Raw genomic sequence first — 15,000 nt, 5'->3', positions numbered from 1 at the left:
AACAAACAATATATAGAGTTATACATCTACATATATTCATACACTATACACCCAGGAAATAATTCTGCAGGTCATCTTTTGCACCAGGTTGAATGTGAACAGCAGCAACAAGACAGTGAAGATAATCAGGTTTCATCTTTACATAAAAATAAACCGTCTCTCAAACAGAGTCCGCCTCCTCTCGTCCGGCACTCTGTCTGTGAGTTCTTGGTCCGGGATGTTGATGGAACGGGACAACAGTTCAATTCTCACTAGAGCACCAAGTGTGGATGATTAATCCACACTGCTGAAAATAGTCCCTTAAAAAATGCACAATTTCCTCCTGTTTGTTTGATAAGTACGACGGATTAGGGCCGGACTAAGAGAAAACATTTTTTCTTTTTTTGGGAAATTACGAGAATAAAGTCGTAATATTGTGAGAAACCACCAACAGACCACAGTATGTGAGACTCCATCACTGCCCCTCAGGGTACGGTGCTCTCTCCCTTCCTCTTCACCCTTTACACCTCGGGCTTGACCTGTTTTTCAAATTACCACCATACCATAGCTTTACCACTTTATCATAGTTTTTTTTATATCTGTATTTATTTATTTCAAGTAATTGCTGCTGTGACAAGGGAAGTGGAAAGCAATACAAAGAATAATAAAGGCAATACTCCGTCAAGAAAGATACAGTGACAGGTGTTTCAGCAAATTACAGAGCCTTTAAAAGTCACTATTTGGTGTTATAGGTGAGTCTTCAGTAGGAACAATAAAAAAAAAAATAGAAATACAGACTGAAAACCGGATGTGTCGACTGAAGATGGCGTGCCGGTAGTAGAGGAAGTCCTCCCGGCCCTCAAAGATCTCCGTCATTTCGTCCGGTAACTCCATCCGCCGCACCAGATTGTCAGCACGAGCACTGTCGAACGCCATCTCGCGCTCAGTGTCAATGCTCCGGGATATGTACCTGTGAACTGGAACACATTTTCTTAACTAATAGATATCACCAACGAAACTTTCTCAGTTGATTACTTACAATGAGACTATGATTTTTTTATATTACAAATTTAAAAACTACAAAACCTGCTTAGAATTATTAGTTTGAAGTGTGATGTGCTTTTTACCACGTGTACAAGACTCATAAGTAAGAAGGGTCGATGAAGAAATAACGATAGGAGGAAAGAGATGAGATGTGATCCTACATAAAACAAGTCTTAGGTGATGGTGACGGCGGCAGAAAGCAGATTTACATAAAAGGTGGAAACTTCGTCCCCGTTTGAAGTGTTCTGTGGTGAAGTTGTCGACCTTGTTGATCTCCCTCTCCTCCAGGTGGTCCTTTCTGTGTTGATACTGTTCCTTCACCGTGACGACCTTAGTGCCTACAACACACACACACACACTCATGTTATGCACAAATTCAAAACACATAATTTAGCATGTGTTTACCGGCTACTGTTAGTAAAAATGCCCTAAAAGCCTGTATGTCTCACAGTCCAGGTCTTTGTATGCCGTCAGTCGTGTGACCAAGCCCTCTGACCTCAGATAAGGTGCAAACTTCTCGAGCTTTGCTTTTCTGTACCAGGTCACCTTGTGTCCCCCCAGCCAGCGATTCTCCAGGTCTGAATAAGAAAAGAGAGGCGGCTGTTTGTGGAGATTTGTAGAGATGTCTGCCTTCTCTCCAGTACAATGGAAGCAGATTGAGCTCAAAGCGCCAAAGAAAAACAACATTTCAAATACTCAGCAGCAATGTCTCTTTCCAGAAATCATGACCTGATTACTGTTCAAATAAAAGAAATAATAATAATTACTCAAGATGATCCACAGACGTTGCTGTGAGCAGTTTCATGTAGGATCTATTTTCTTTCCAGACGGACAAATCGCACTACAGGTGAGAGGAAATATTTGTATTTTTGATTTTGATGTAAACTGTTCCGCTAAGTTGTTTTATGTTTTTGTCTCGATGCTTTAATGTTTGGTCAGTTAGCTCTGATCTTCTTTACAGGCTGAATATAAAACACTAATTAGATCTTGAACATAAAGAGTGTACAGGCTCTTACCATCAGATAAATCGTGCTCCTGTTGAGTTACTGTACCTTTTTTTGAGATACTGATGTAACTGACCCAGGATCTCGGCATCTCAAAAACTCTGGGCTGCTCCTCATCCTTCAAAACGAGCAAAATCACGTTATTGAGTTTACATTTAACGTCATTCACGGTAAAATCAAGTGTTTCATTGAGCTGTAACTCTGTAAACTCTGGCTTAAACTGATGTTTTATAATGAAAACTGGACTCTGGCTGTATCTTGGCTGTGCGGTGTGGGTCTGGTGTCAGTTGCTTCGTGGTGTTGGCTGATGGGGTGATTTGTAAACGGCGAGCTAGTTAGTAGCATGGAGCTAACGGTCCAAATAAAATATAGGAACATTGCAGATAGTAACGTTATTCTAAATATGATTGTTAGTTATTTTACACGCTTAGTGTTTGTCACTGTTGGCGATGGATGATACAGGATACACTTTTAATTATTATTAACAACAGTTTAATCAAATATACATATCAAGCCTTTAGGTCTAAATAGCCAATATATACACACACAGAAAAATACACACACACACACACTCACACACCTCTTCATCCTTGTTGATTTTGCTCATCATCTTACTCTCCTTCTTCTTCAAGACGTCGAGAATCAGCTGCTTTCTGCTGGTTGCACCGAACAAGATTGGCTCCCACATCTTTAAATCTTCCAGGTCATACACCATATCCTACACACACACACACACACACACACACACACACACACACACACACACTATGTATTTATTCTCATTCTTACTCACAGATCTATTAACTCTATTGACTCTGACAGTGTATTATCTGCAGTTGTCGCGGACTCACAGCGCAGCCGTTCCTGCAGTCCTGCATGTTCACGTAGTAGTTGAGATTGTTCCACACGCTCTCGATGCCCAGGAAGTTGTCATCGTCAGTGGCGTAGCTTTTGCCAGTCAGAGGGTCGATGAAGAAGTTCTCCTGGACGCTCCGACTCCCCGACAGCACCAGCACCCAACAGTGCACTCGCAGTCCTCGCAGGGGGTCAGCCGGCCGCTGCCCGCTCTGTTAATGGAGAGAAAGAAGAGGTCAAAGGTAAAAGGAGGGCGAGTAGAGACAGAAGGGTACAATATCCAACTTTAAGCTTCATTTGAGGGACCTTTTGTTATTTTCATCAGTAAGAAGTTTCTGTGTTCTGTTGGTTTTGCAGTGAAAAGATCATGCTACCTCTAGAAGTTTTTGTTTCTGAATCAGCGCAGCTTCGGCGTCCTGTTTCTTCTTCTCTTGCTGAATCAAAAAGTGACTCTTCAGGTCCCTCAGAGGTTTCACTGTGTATTTATTGTCCTGCAGCTCCTGCTCTGAGATCCCACTCTGCAAACAACAGACACATTCATATCTGGGAGTCAAAGACCCGTCTGACTGGCTGTGGCCCTTCACCGTGAGAGCAGCGCTTACCTTGACCTCAGTGTCCAGCAGGGGGCACTCCTTCAGGCTCTGGTCGAGCAGACACATCTCTCTGACTGCGTAGCCGCTGACGCAGTACGCGTCGTAGTGAGCGCCGAGCAGCAGGCTGCACAGCAGGGTGGCAAACTCAAAACACGTGGCTCTCTGAGTCTGCAGCACCGAGGTGGAGGAGAACAGGTAGCGGGGCTAGGACAGCAACACACACACACACACACACACACCATCACACACACACACTGGACAGAAGCTGCATGTGTTTACAGATGTGTATGTTCCAGGCTACCTATCTATTGTCTTATCAAGGGTTTCTTTCATCCACCTTTCTGTAAAGTTGAAACATGTTCCGTAGGTGTCATTTTAAAGAGGCGCTTGCAGCCTTTCCCATCCAGAAACTGGTGGTTACTGTAACTCCAACATGATATGAACGTGGCATGATGAAAGAGACCCTCTCTGACCACCGAGCAAACACTAAACTATTTGGCCAGTTGGGGGTTAAAGTGCACACAAGTGGATCAAATTATTATCTTTCTGACCAGGTCCGCAGGAGGGTCCAAAGGGTCCAGAGACAGGAAGTCAGCCACAAAGGAGGCACAGCCCTCCCAGCTGAAAAGGTCAGGGTAGATTGTGGTTGTGGGCCGAAGAGTCATAGACACAAACTTCTGAGGATCGGACGAATATGCGCAGCATGAGACAGAGATACAAACAGTATACAGGCTGTTTGAAGGACAGACGACGTGTCCAGTAGGTCGAGCGTTACCTTAACACCACATTCGTTGACCGGGCAGAGCAGCAGCGGTTTGCGGTCGGGATACAAGTGTGAATACTGACGCTGAAAGTTGTCTGCGATGGCCAACAGTCGGACCTCGTCGGGGGAGTTGACCCTGTAGGACTCAGGAGACAGCTCGTCTGGCTTGTCCAAGTTCAGACTGGTGAGGGACAGCAGGTGAAGACAGTGAATTATTATGCTCACAAGGTTTCTCATATTGCGAGATTAAAGTAGTAATTTTATGAGAACTGTCAGCCTGTTGGCTCAGCCAGTAAAACTGTTTAACGATGAAATAATCAATACGTTAGTTTACCTGTTGACTGTACGCTACGACTGAGACAAACAGCGACTGCTGGGCTCAGGCTGAGGATGCTGATTGGTTGAGCTGCTCACGTCAGATCTTCATAACTCTATCGAAGCTTTTTTTCTTGTGTTGTTACATTATTCTCGTAATATTACGACTTTATTCTCGTAATTTCCAAAATGTTATTTATTTATTTTTCCTCTTAGTATGGGCCTAATACTCTCTCGTAGCAATGAACCATTATTTAAATTTTCGATTAATCTGCCAAGTATTTAATTGATTATCAACATTGTTTATTTTCTTAAATTACTGTTTCAGCCCTAAATGTATTAAAAGCTTTATTGAGCGCACAAATTAGTCATTTTTAAGAATGATTTGTAAATTTCAGCCAGCGTTGCAGTATCTGGACTTCTACCTGAGTAAACAATGTGTGTACCTCAGCCACCTCTGATGGCCTCCTTCAGTGTGTGAGTGTGTGCGCTGTGTATGTGGATGCTCACAGAAGCTCCTGAGTCCCCTCCGGCTTCATCAGCTCTCGGTCATCCTCCTCCTCCTCCTCCTGTGTCCCTCCACGTCTGACTTGCTCCTCAAGGTCTGACTGCAGTACAGTCTCCATCTTGTATAAAAGTATGTTAAATCCAGTTTACACACACACACACACACACACACACACACACACTCAGAGTCGAGGTGAAAACTGTGTTCATGAAGATTTTTACATTCACAATACCTTAAAATGGGTTTTGAATCCGCCCTGTGTTGTATTTACGTGCAGTTTTATATTGTGTCTTTCACAGTGTCACACTTTGAAAGCCCCTGCTTTATATAATAACCTGTATATTAAATTATTTAGTTACATACTGGGTATTAGGGGATGGGAATGAAGAGCCGGTTCCAAATAGTCCGATCCATTGGAAACCCATTGCCTCTGAGCAGGAAAAATAAAAGAATATATCTGCTATATAAGTATATATGTATATATATATATAACGTTATATATATATATATATCTCACTGTCTTGTTGTGCTGTTCCATGGTGTGTTATTTTTCTATGTTTGTGACTACCACGATATATAAAAGCCCATTTCCACCAGTATGACAGGAAAAATAGATTTTTTAAAGACATTATAATGAGAAACTTTAACAAAATATCGACATTAAATTAATGACGTTGTGATAAGTCATTATTTGGACATATTGGGAAAGTGTCTCATTATTACTGTGTGCTGGGAACGTATACATTTAATTTATAAAGCGCTATGAATAGTTAAAAGTAGTAATAAAAACCACACAGGGATAAATTATAGCTATAATATAATTATATCTACAACACTGAACAAGAATGAATCATTAAAATCATCAAAAGCACTATTGAAAAGGTGGTTATTGATCAGTGATTTGATGTTGGATGGATCAGTACAGTCTTTGTTTGGAGTTAATGATAATGTAAAATCAATATATTGATAACTGGTGTGAGGAACACAGTTAGTGTTTAACAGATATAGATAAAACACTTTTGTTACCTTTTATTTTCCTTCTCTCTTGTAGCCTGTAGTATTTAAATTTAAAATGTAATTAAATGATCGGTGAGTCAGCGATAATAAAGCTGACATTAAGCTATAACGTTAGCTACCGTTACATTAACTAACGGTTAAAAAGTTTAAATATAAAGTATAAACGAGCGACTGTTCGATATCCTTTAAACAACAGTTTCACTCACCCAGTCCCACAGATATCAACTCTTTAGATGATCTTGTTTTGTGTGTTTAACTAATATTAATATTAACATGAATTCCTCCGACGACTCAAACTTGTGATTACTCCGTCTCCATGGTAACAGCGAGACGTGATGACGTGCCGTGTCACGTTGCCTTTACGTGCTCTCAGAGAAAAGGAAACTTCAGAACCAGGCTCCGACACAAACAGCACAAAATGTCCCTTACAGATACTTTACTGAAGTCAAAGCAGCAACAGCGCAGTGCCAAGATACTCCACTACAAGTAAAGCATTCAAGCATGGTATAGTTTTAAGAGTAATTCATTAAAGTATGAGAAGTAAAAGTAGTGAGTGTGCAGTAAAATGTTCCCTGTCAGTGTTTGTGGATGTATATTAAGGCTGCATTAATGTGTATGTTTCATTTTACTGCTGTACATGTTTAAGGTTGAGCTCATTTTATCTGCTTTATGTACTGTTGGGTGGTTTAATCCACAGCAATGCATCATAATAACCATTTAACCAGTGAAACAGGCATCATTTATTATCTCATCTGTCACAAATAAAGTGCTTAATATGCCAGAATCTTCTCCAGCTAAAAGAAAATGAATCTAAAGTGCCTCTTTTCCAAAAACATGTTTTTATTGTTTCAATTAAGGAGCATCTAAAGAATCTGGTCCTTTCTGATACTTGGGGGTTGAGACCCCCACCAGGGGTTCACCAGAGATTCACGCGGGGTAGCGAGGCGTTCTCAATGTTAAGAGGTGTAAGATAAGTTGTATATATACGCAGTTGGCTTGTATTTCAGCATTTCATTCATCTCTGAAGAAAACTACATGAAATAGTTAAAGTTTAGATTATTAAACTCTCTAAGGATAATCTCACAGTATAATTTGCTCAACCCATGAAGGAAAACTACATCTTCAGTTTATCCCAAACGTTCAAAACACTCCTGGAGATACAGGGTTTTCACTGGACAGGAGAGGGTATGAAAAATTCTGTAAAGCTCAAACAATTAACCCAATTAAATACGTGAAGACACATAACTCATTATGAAATGTTACTTTAACCATTCATTTTCACAATAACATAACTTTATTGAGTATTATTTTCATTTCATAATGGCATTTTCTCCAAGGACACATTTATTTCACACTTTTTCATGATGTCACCGCCACTCACATGTGCCTTATCTAATCTTATATGTTATCTAATTTAATCTAATCTTATCATATTATATCTAATTTAATCTAATCTTATCATATTATATCTAATCTAATCTTATCTAACATACAGTGTCTGATTTTATCTAATCTAATCTGATAGTATCTTTAAAGGAAGTTGATAGGTCACAAGCTGGCATATAATCATTACCCATATATCTATTATAATATATACATATTCTTACCGAGGGCTGTAACTAGTTACCATTATTATTGATTATTGTTATTATTGATTAACGTTCTCATTATTGTCATGTCAAAAATAATGAAAATGCCTGTTACAGTTTCCCACAGCCCAAGCAGATAAATTCAAACATCTGTTTTTAATTGATCAACTGCCTAAAACCCAAAGATATTAAGTTAATGACCATATACGATAAAGAAAAGCATCAAATCCTCACATTTAAGAAACTGGAACCCGTGAATATTTGTTATTTTTGCTTGTTAAATAAAATGATGAATTGATTAACTGACTGATTGTTGCAGATATATTCTGACCCATTACATGAGGACTCTGATGAAAACAGACACAGCAATTAAAGCTCCCTCTTCTTCCTCTTCTCTGTCTCCTTCTCGTCCTTGTGGAAGATCTTTCCATCTGACTGCTTCCTCCAGCTCAGTTTGATGTCTTCATTCACCCCCTGGTCCTTCAGCCTCTGTTTGATCTGAGACACAGAACTCCTCAACATTATCACTCACACAGAGATATTACATTCTGCATTGTTAGTCATATGTTCCTTCAACCTGTTGACCTGTTGTACATTTGAACTTTCTTCCCCCTATATCTTCTATTGTAATGCTCTGGCTTTTCTCGGATTGTTAGATTGTATTTGCACATTTTCCTGCTGCATTTGATGGCAGATAGTTGAGTGCTGACTCTTAACTATATGGCCTGCAGAGTGGCACTACTAGACTCTTTATTTCAGCACATATGTATCTGCACAGCTTCCTACACAATGCTCAAGTTGTATATGGCCAAAGTATTGTAATGTATACAGCTTCTGAATATCACTTAGTGTTCTTATGTTGCTGTATTTATTATTTTAAATAACTCTGTATCTGTTTCCAACCTCTTCAGGCTGTTTTTGTGACTGTCCCCTGTAAGGATGAATAAAGTTTTATTGTAATTTGCTGTAAATGTGGTTGTTCTGTGTTTGCGTACAGTTTGAAAGGTCAAACATGATTTACCTGCTTCAAGACTTGTTCCACCACAGCAGGGTCATTCAGATCCAGAGAGGAGTCTTTCAGCACACTCAGTTTTATCACTTGCTTCTTAACTGTGAAAATAAATACATGTTCATATAATATAGGCATTCATCAGAATTTCAACAGTATGTTTTTTTTTTTTATTGGTGAAACTGACATAGAAGATAAAGATAGACATAATATAGTAATGCAATAACATGAATTGATAATACTATAGTAATCATTACAATGCAATATACTAATAACCACTATGATAACTGGAATCATAGAGCAGAGAGAAGAGAGGGGCCAGGCCACAGAGGGGGAGGAACAGACCCTCATCTGGACCCCCAGCAACACAATGGGAGACAGGCAGGGTGGGCCAGAAATGGACCATCACCCCTCCCCCATTGCATACACACATCCCATCTGCAAAGCAACTACCTGTATCAAGGTCAAATGCAAATAAGGAATGGTTTCGGAGAGAAGAGACGAGGAGGCACCAAACAGAGAATGAGAAGAGTCTACAGTATGTTAGAGCCTCGCTTCAGCTCACTGAAGAGTCTAGTCAGCCAGTCTTGCTGCCAGCCTGTTAGTTTGTCTGTCTGAGTTCTTTACACTGGTTCTCTCTGCCTCCAGGATCACCTGTCTGCCAGCTCTCCACACCAGTGTGGGAAAGAAACAGGATTTGGGGGTAATAATAGATGTGCCCCTGGTCAAAGGGTTGAATTTTAGAATAGGAAGAGCCAGGGGGAAGTCACAGATCAAAGGACCATTTGGTAAGAGAGACCTGGATTTACAGGAGTAACAATTGCAAGACAAACAGGGGGTTTCATTGTTTGTGATGTAATGAGATGTACCGAAATGTATATAAGGGAGAGCATTTTGGAAGTCTGGAGAGAACATTCACTACGTGACCTTCTCTCCATGCTGCATGAATTAAAGGCACTTGATTATCACACCGGCTTGAAAGTTCTTCAGAGATTTAGCACCTCTCAACTTTAAGAATTTCCACTACACCAGTTTGCCAAGCCAGTCGCCAGCTCTCATTCCCCAGTGTTCCCCACTGCAAGCTTTCACCCCTGGATACCTGACCTCACTGCAGCCCAAACATCAGCCCGCCACCAGCTCACCTTATTCACCGTCTTCTAAAGAATAAAAGACTTGTTTTTCACCAACCTGTCGGTTCTGCTTTTGGGTTTGTGACACCATGTGCACGTGCAGCCATCACCATGGTAAAAAAAGATTCATGAAAATGATCAACATCAGTGTTAAAATCTATCTTCTGTCCAAAACTTGATGTTTGCATCGTTTGTTACATTCTCATTTGGGACATTTGATGTTAAATTAAACCTAAATATAAATACTATCTGAAACATGGGTTACCACTCACGTTGGCTGTAGCAGATGAATGCTCTCTTCACGTTACAGTTCCAGTTCTCCCATTGTCCAGAGTGGCTGAAGTCTGCTGCCACACAAGGCTCGTCCTGACTATTAGGTTCCGTTGGTCTCCAATACCTGAATGAGGAGTTACTTCCATCCGACCACTTCCAGGAGTCCCAGAAAAGGCCGATCCAGATGTCTTGTCCTGAAGGTACCAGCTCCTTCAACTTCAGGTTCTCTGTCATGTTCCTCACACTGGCCAGGTCTGTGTGGTGTTCTCTGCAGTAGCTCTGGGCCTGGGTCCATGTCATGAGATTGTTGTTGAGGACAAATGTCACATTGGGTCCTGGAAAGAGACCACAGTGAAGTGCTGGGCAGAGGTACCATAACATACAATTTGCCAAGGTGTGGCAAAAATCATGGTATTATAAATCCACAGAGATATAAGGAACCACATCAATAAACTAATGAATTTGTAAAAACTACAAATAAATGTTATTGAGGATTTCTGAATCTTTAAAAAGCGACACTGAATTGTTGCGTACAATATATTTGTTTTTTATTTCTAATATTATTCTTAGACTTAAACAGGCAATTAAACAAAAACAACAAAGCTGATCTAATTACTTTATAGGCAAATTCACACTGTATTTAAATAACTTGAGTCAAACACATCAAGTATTTGGATCTGATTTTGATCTTTGTGCTGTATTATCACCATATAAGTCATCAGTAAAACACTTTGCACTGTATGAAAGGTGCTATACAAATAAAGTTTGATTGACTGACTCTTTAAAGTCCCAAATAATGAAAGCAAAGAGGCGAAGACAAGCAGAGAAAAGTTCCAGAAACTGAACTAATGTTTTTAACTTCACTGGTTGATATTCTCACCTCTGACATCCATGCAGACAGACTTGTACTGTTTTTTACAATTGTAGTCGTACCACAGTCCATCCGTATTAATTATTGTGCATGGTCGATCATACACATTGCCTGGTCGTCCAGGATACCACTTTCTGAACTCAGTCTCCCCGAGTCCGTAGAAACTTCTGTCTGACAGTGACCACCTCCAGCTGTCCACGTCATCGTACAGCCCGATCCAGGCTCGCTGAAAGATATATTAGATTTTGTTGCTTTAGCCTCAGAGATTAGAGTCATTAGAGTCTGCTTTAGCTTTTAAATATTTGTACATAAAACCTTCATTGCCTGTCTGATCCTCTACGACTTTATTTCAGTATTTTACAGTTGCAGACCTTCCAACCATAATTAAATATTTTGAGCGTCACAATAGTACTGTGATGTGTAGTGTTTAGGCTGGACCCAGGAGCAGACACACAGACACACAGGGGGGGCGGCCTCAGCAGGAGCCGGCCGGAGAGTCAGCAGGCAGACCGGAGACACGGAAACACTGGAGAGCTGTCTCTGGGACCCGAACTGCACGGGTGGACTGGAGAACTGGCGGGGTACGAAGATCCGGAGGCACTGGAGAGCTGACCCTGGAACCTGGTCAACACAGGAAGGATCCCCGGAACTCTAAAGAGGACGGATTCCGGAAACTCTGGAGAGGTTGGATCCCTGAGCCTCGGAAGAGATAGGATCTCTGAACACTCTGAAGAGGTGGAATGCCTGGAACTCTGGAGATACAGGGATCAGACAGGAGAGCAGGAACAGGGAGAAACACAAAGGAGCCAGCTACTCACTGAGTGGAGCCAAGAGTGTACCACCAAGTATGCTGAACAAACAATCTGGCACCAAGCAAAAGAACACCGGGGTACTTGAGGGCTGAGACAAACAAGGTGATAGGGAGCAGGTGAGGCAGAGCACAGGCGAGGTGATTGAAGACCACAGCCTCAGACACACACAGGGAGGGAGGAGGAGCAAAGGGAGCAGGAGAGGAGCAGGGCCATGACAAGTACAACTCTTAGTTATTTTAAAATAACTGTATTTATCTTATCATCCATTACATTTATTGCAGTCGAGCTTCATGTTGACAACTTTAAAATGCTGCTTACATGTACATGTCAATAAATCAGTGTTCATGAAAATATAACTGTAAATAGGGAAAGTTTGTATTACTATAAATGCAGGACTTTTACCTTGAATATGTAACTAATAAACCAATAATGGAGAATCTTTACATTGTTGTTTTGCTACTTTTACTTAAATCAAATATCTCAGTACTTTTTCTAACACTGGTTATAGACTACACACACACACACACACACACACACACACACACACACACACACACACAGTCTCTTGTGCTGGATGTTGCTAGGAGGTTCTTGGACGTTGAAGACATATCTGGAGAAGATCTAGATGTTACTTGAGGGAAGGGTTTTCATCAACCCAACATGGATCTGAGTTATAAAATGAACAATGTCCTGAATGGAGTCACTGTGGGTGTGGGTTGTACTGTGAAACTGTTGAAATCCAGTAGTAATGCAACATTTATGGATGCCAACCGCCTTAAGACTCCACAGAAGAGTGTGAACTTGGTTTTTTAGTCCTGCCATGATCTTCTCCTCTTTGGGTGCAGTAATAATTAATGCCATGAAGACTATGAAAAGTCACATTTAACAATCTGCGACAGTATAATGTAACGTTACTTTGCCAAGTTTGAGGCAGGTGAACAAGCAAGCTAGCTTGCAAATTAGCTGCGTGGCGTCATTAATGTTAATTAACAGCTTCAACTTTCCACATCACCCCAGTTTACCTTTGCTAAGGAGTTAAAAGACTGTCCTCACTAGAGGAACGGCATAACGTACAAGCACTTTATATTTCTACTCTACTACATTTTATAGGGAAATATTGTACTTTTTAACTACACTACATTTTGTTATTAGTAATGATGTAGTTTCAGATTTTTGGTACTTAGACTTAGACAGACTTTATTTGTCATTTGGATTTGCATCAAAATGAAATTATGTTGCAATGGCACACAGCACAACAGGAAATTGAGAAAAGAAAAGGCAGTATGTACAGTCTTAAAATAGATTTGCAGATATAAAACTTTTATATAAAAAAAACCCGTAGATAATATATATTGCACAATTTTATGTAAAATAACTTTTGTATATAATACAAATAAGAAAAATGCGATAAATATATATTTTGTATAAAAGACAAATAAAAATAACGCAATATAAAGATATTTACAAAGATAAATATAAGATGGCTATGTCCTGAGTAGGTGTGTGGATGAGGAGGGGGAGAGAAGGGGGAATGGTTATATAGTGTTCAGCAGTCTTATGGCAATTATAGACATAAAAACATAAAACATCACATATTTTCTAGAGACTAAACTACCCAACAGTATCTAAAGTAGTTAAACTTAAAGCCCCAGTTTGATTAGACACAACATTAAAGTGCTGCTTACAGTGTTTTCTGAAATGTAGTGGAGTATAAAGTCAATGGAAATACTCTTTATAATAGCTTATAATTGTCAAAAATGGTTTTGAAATGAAATAAAGACAAAAGTGAACTCACATGGCTGTATTCAGAGTAGACCATTTGGCTTAAATCTGCCTTGTTGTTCAGGGTATTCACGTCGTCCATGTTGTCTGTAGTGGCCAGGTCTGTGTAATGTTCTCTGCAGTAACTCTGGGCTTCAGTCATGTTCTTCAGGTCATAAATAAAATGGTACTGACGTCCAGCAGTTGATGAGACAGCACACAGCCCTGCAGTGGCAGACAGATTGATTAGATTTGGAATAAAAATACTATATCTTATACAGATTGGTTTTAATTTGTCATTTTAAAAAGATAAAAAGTGTCTGTCCGTCATGAGCTGAGTCCTGATCGATTGAGTCAGCTTTTTTTTTTATCTTAGCCATTGTCAACTCTCTCTGCTGTCTCTTTCCTCCACTCAGAGCTCTGTTACAGTGTGAAAGCACAGGCCTGTTCTCAGAGCAGAGACAGCAGCAACTGATATATATGTCACCACACAGATTTACTTAGACTGCATGGTATATTAACAGTCAGCCATTTTAGCATTTGCATAGAAACAGAGAGAGAGAGAGAGAGAGAGAGAGAGAGAGAGAGAGAGAGAGAGAGAGAGGGAGGGAGAGAGAGAGATTTTTTTGATTTTTGGATCAACTTTATTTTCCGTTATTTTTCAAACAATCATCTGAACATAACATATTTAAACATCCTTACTCCTCAGAGTAAATAAATAAATGAATAAATAAATAAATACCTCATTCACATGAGCACATCTCCAAGCTGCAGTGTGTGATTTTCCACACAACACAACACCTGATTAAAACACCAAACCTGCTGGAACGAGTCCAGATCTCCTGCTGCTTTGTAATAGTTAAAATCAATGAGGAGTCTGGACTTCATCATATTGGTACACACAGTGACAGGCTCAACAATAAAACCATCCTCCACCTTCCTCCTCCGGCTAAAATACACCGCCATCTTAGCCTGCCCTAAAACAAAGTTTAAAAGCTGGCATTTGTTCTTCAGAGCACAGAACAGACTGGAAGATGACAGTATTTGTGATGTTATAAAGTTATTATGTAGTAATGGTTCCTCCAAGAGCCACCTGCCAGGTGAAGCAGTGGGGTCCCTGGTGTGTTTCAGACCCTGCCCGCCTCCAGGACTGAGGTATAAAAGGTGTAAGGCCGGTGAGATCCACCTCATCCAGCCAGACCAGGAACAGCTGTTTGCTGTATCCTAGTCTACTTACTCTCTGTAGTAGCTGCTCCGCAGTCTCCAGCCATTGCAGACCACACTGGTACAGCCGCCTCTGGACAGTCTGCAGTCTGAAGGACATCCTTTTTGCTCTTATATCCACCAGTCCCTGTCCTCCTTCCTCCACTGGAAGATAAAGAGCAGCAGCTCGAATCTAGTGCTGTCCAGTCCAGAAGAAATCCACCAGATGCTTCTGGATGTCATCGACCAGGCTCCCCGCTGGAGATAAAACCTT

The 15,000-nt window shown here is 40.4% G+C and overlaps 2 protein-coding genes across 4 annotated transcripts in view; both read right to left on the bottom strand.

Moving 5' to 3' along the window:
• ccdc135 (coiled-coil domain containing 135) overlaps positions 1–6,424 on the bottom strand; it is a 10,313-nt gene extending 3,889 nt beyond the window's left edge. The window contains exons 1-12 of the mRNA XM_051424621.1: positions 6,285–6,424; positions 5,064–5,179; positions 4,251–4,419; positions 4,027–4,152; positions 3,485–3,679; positions 3,257–3,400; positions 2,879–3,094; positions 2,608–2,745; positions 2,076–2,145; positions 1,473–1,601; positions 1,233–1,361; positions 778–956 (exon numbers count right to left, since the gene is read on the bottom strand). Of these exons, the coding sequence (XP_051280581.1) occupies positions 778–956; positions 1,233–1,361; positions 1,473–1,601; positions 2,076–2,145; positions 2,608–2,745; positions 2,879–3,094; positions 3,257–3,400; positions 3,485–3,679; positions 4,027–4,152; positions 4,251–4,419; positions 5,064–5,179 (1,611 nt within the window). The 5' untranslated portion in view covers positions 6,285–6,424. The remainder of the gene's footprint in view (positions 1–777; positions 957–1,232; positions 1,362–1,472; positions 1,602–2,075; positions 2,146–2,607; positions 2,746–2,878; positions 3,095–3,256; positions 3,401–3,484; positions 3,680–4,026; positions 4,153–4,250; positions 4,420–5,063; positions 5,180–6,284) is intronic.
• Positions 6,425–7,974: 1,550 nt separating this feature from the next.
• Positions 7,975–15,000, bottom strand: part of LOC127377051 (macrophage mannose receptor 1-like) — a 92,728-nt gene continuing 85,702 nt past the window's right edge. The window contains exons 2-6 of one of the 3 annotated variants that reach the window (XM_051424616.1): positions 13,558–13,748; positions 10,960–11,176; positions 10,079–10,414; positions 8,689–8,777; positions 7,975–8,165 (exon numbers count right to left, since the gene is read on the bottom strand). In XM_051424616.1, the coding sequence (XP_051280576.1) occupies positions 8,037–8,165; positions 8,689–8,777; positions 10,079–10,414; positions 10,960–11,176; positions 13,558–13,748 (962 nt within the window). In that variant the 3' untranslated portion in view covers positions 7,975–8,036. The remainder of the gene's footprint in view (positions 8,166–8,688; positions 8,778–10,078; positions 10,415–10,959; positions 11,177–13,557; positions 13,749–15,000) is intronic. The other 2 variants (XM_051424615.1, XM_051424614.1) reach the window with 2 other exon arrangements.

This window comes from Dicentrarchus labrax, unplaced genomic scaffold (genome assembly GCF_905237075.1).
Source record: "Dicentrarchus labrax unplaced genomic scaffold, dlabrax2021, whole genome shotgun sequence".
NCBI classification, from domain to species: domain Eukaryota; kingdom Metazoa; phylum Chordata; class Actinopteri; family Moronidae; genus Dicentrarchus; species Dicentrarchus labrax.
This window is presented reverse-complemented; position numbering and strand designations above follow the sequence as displayed.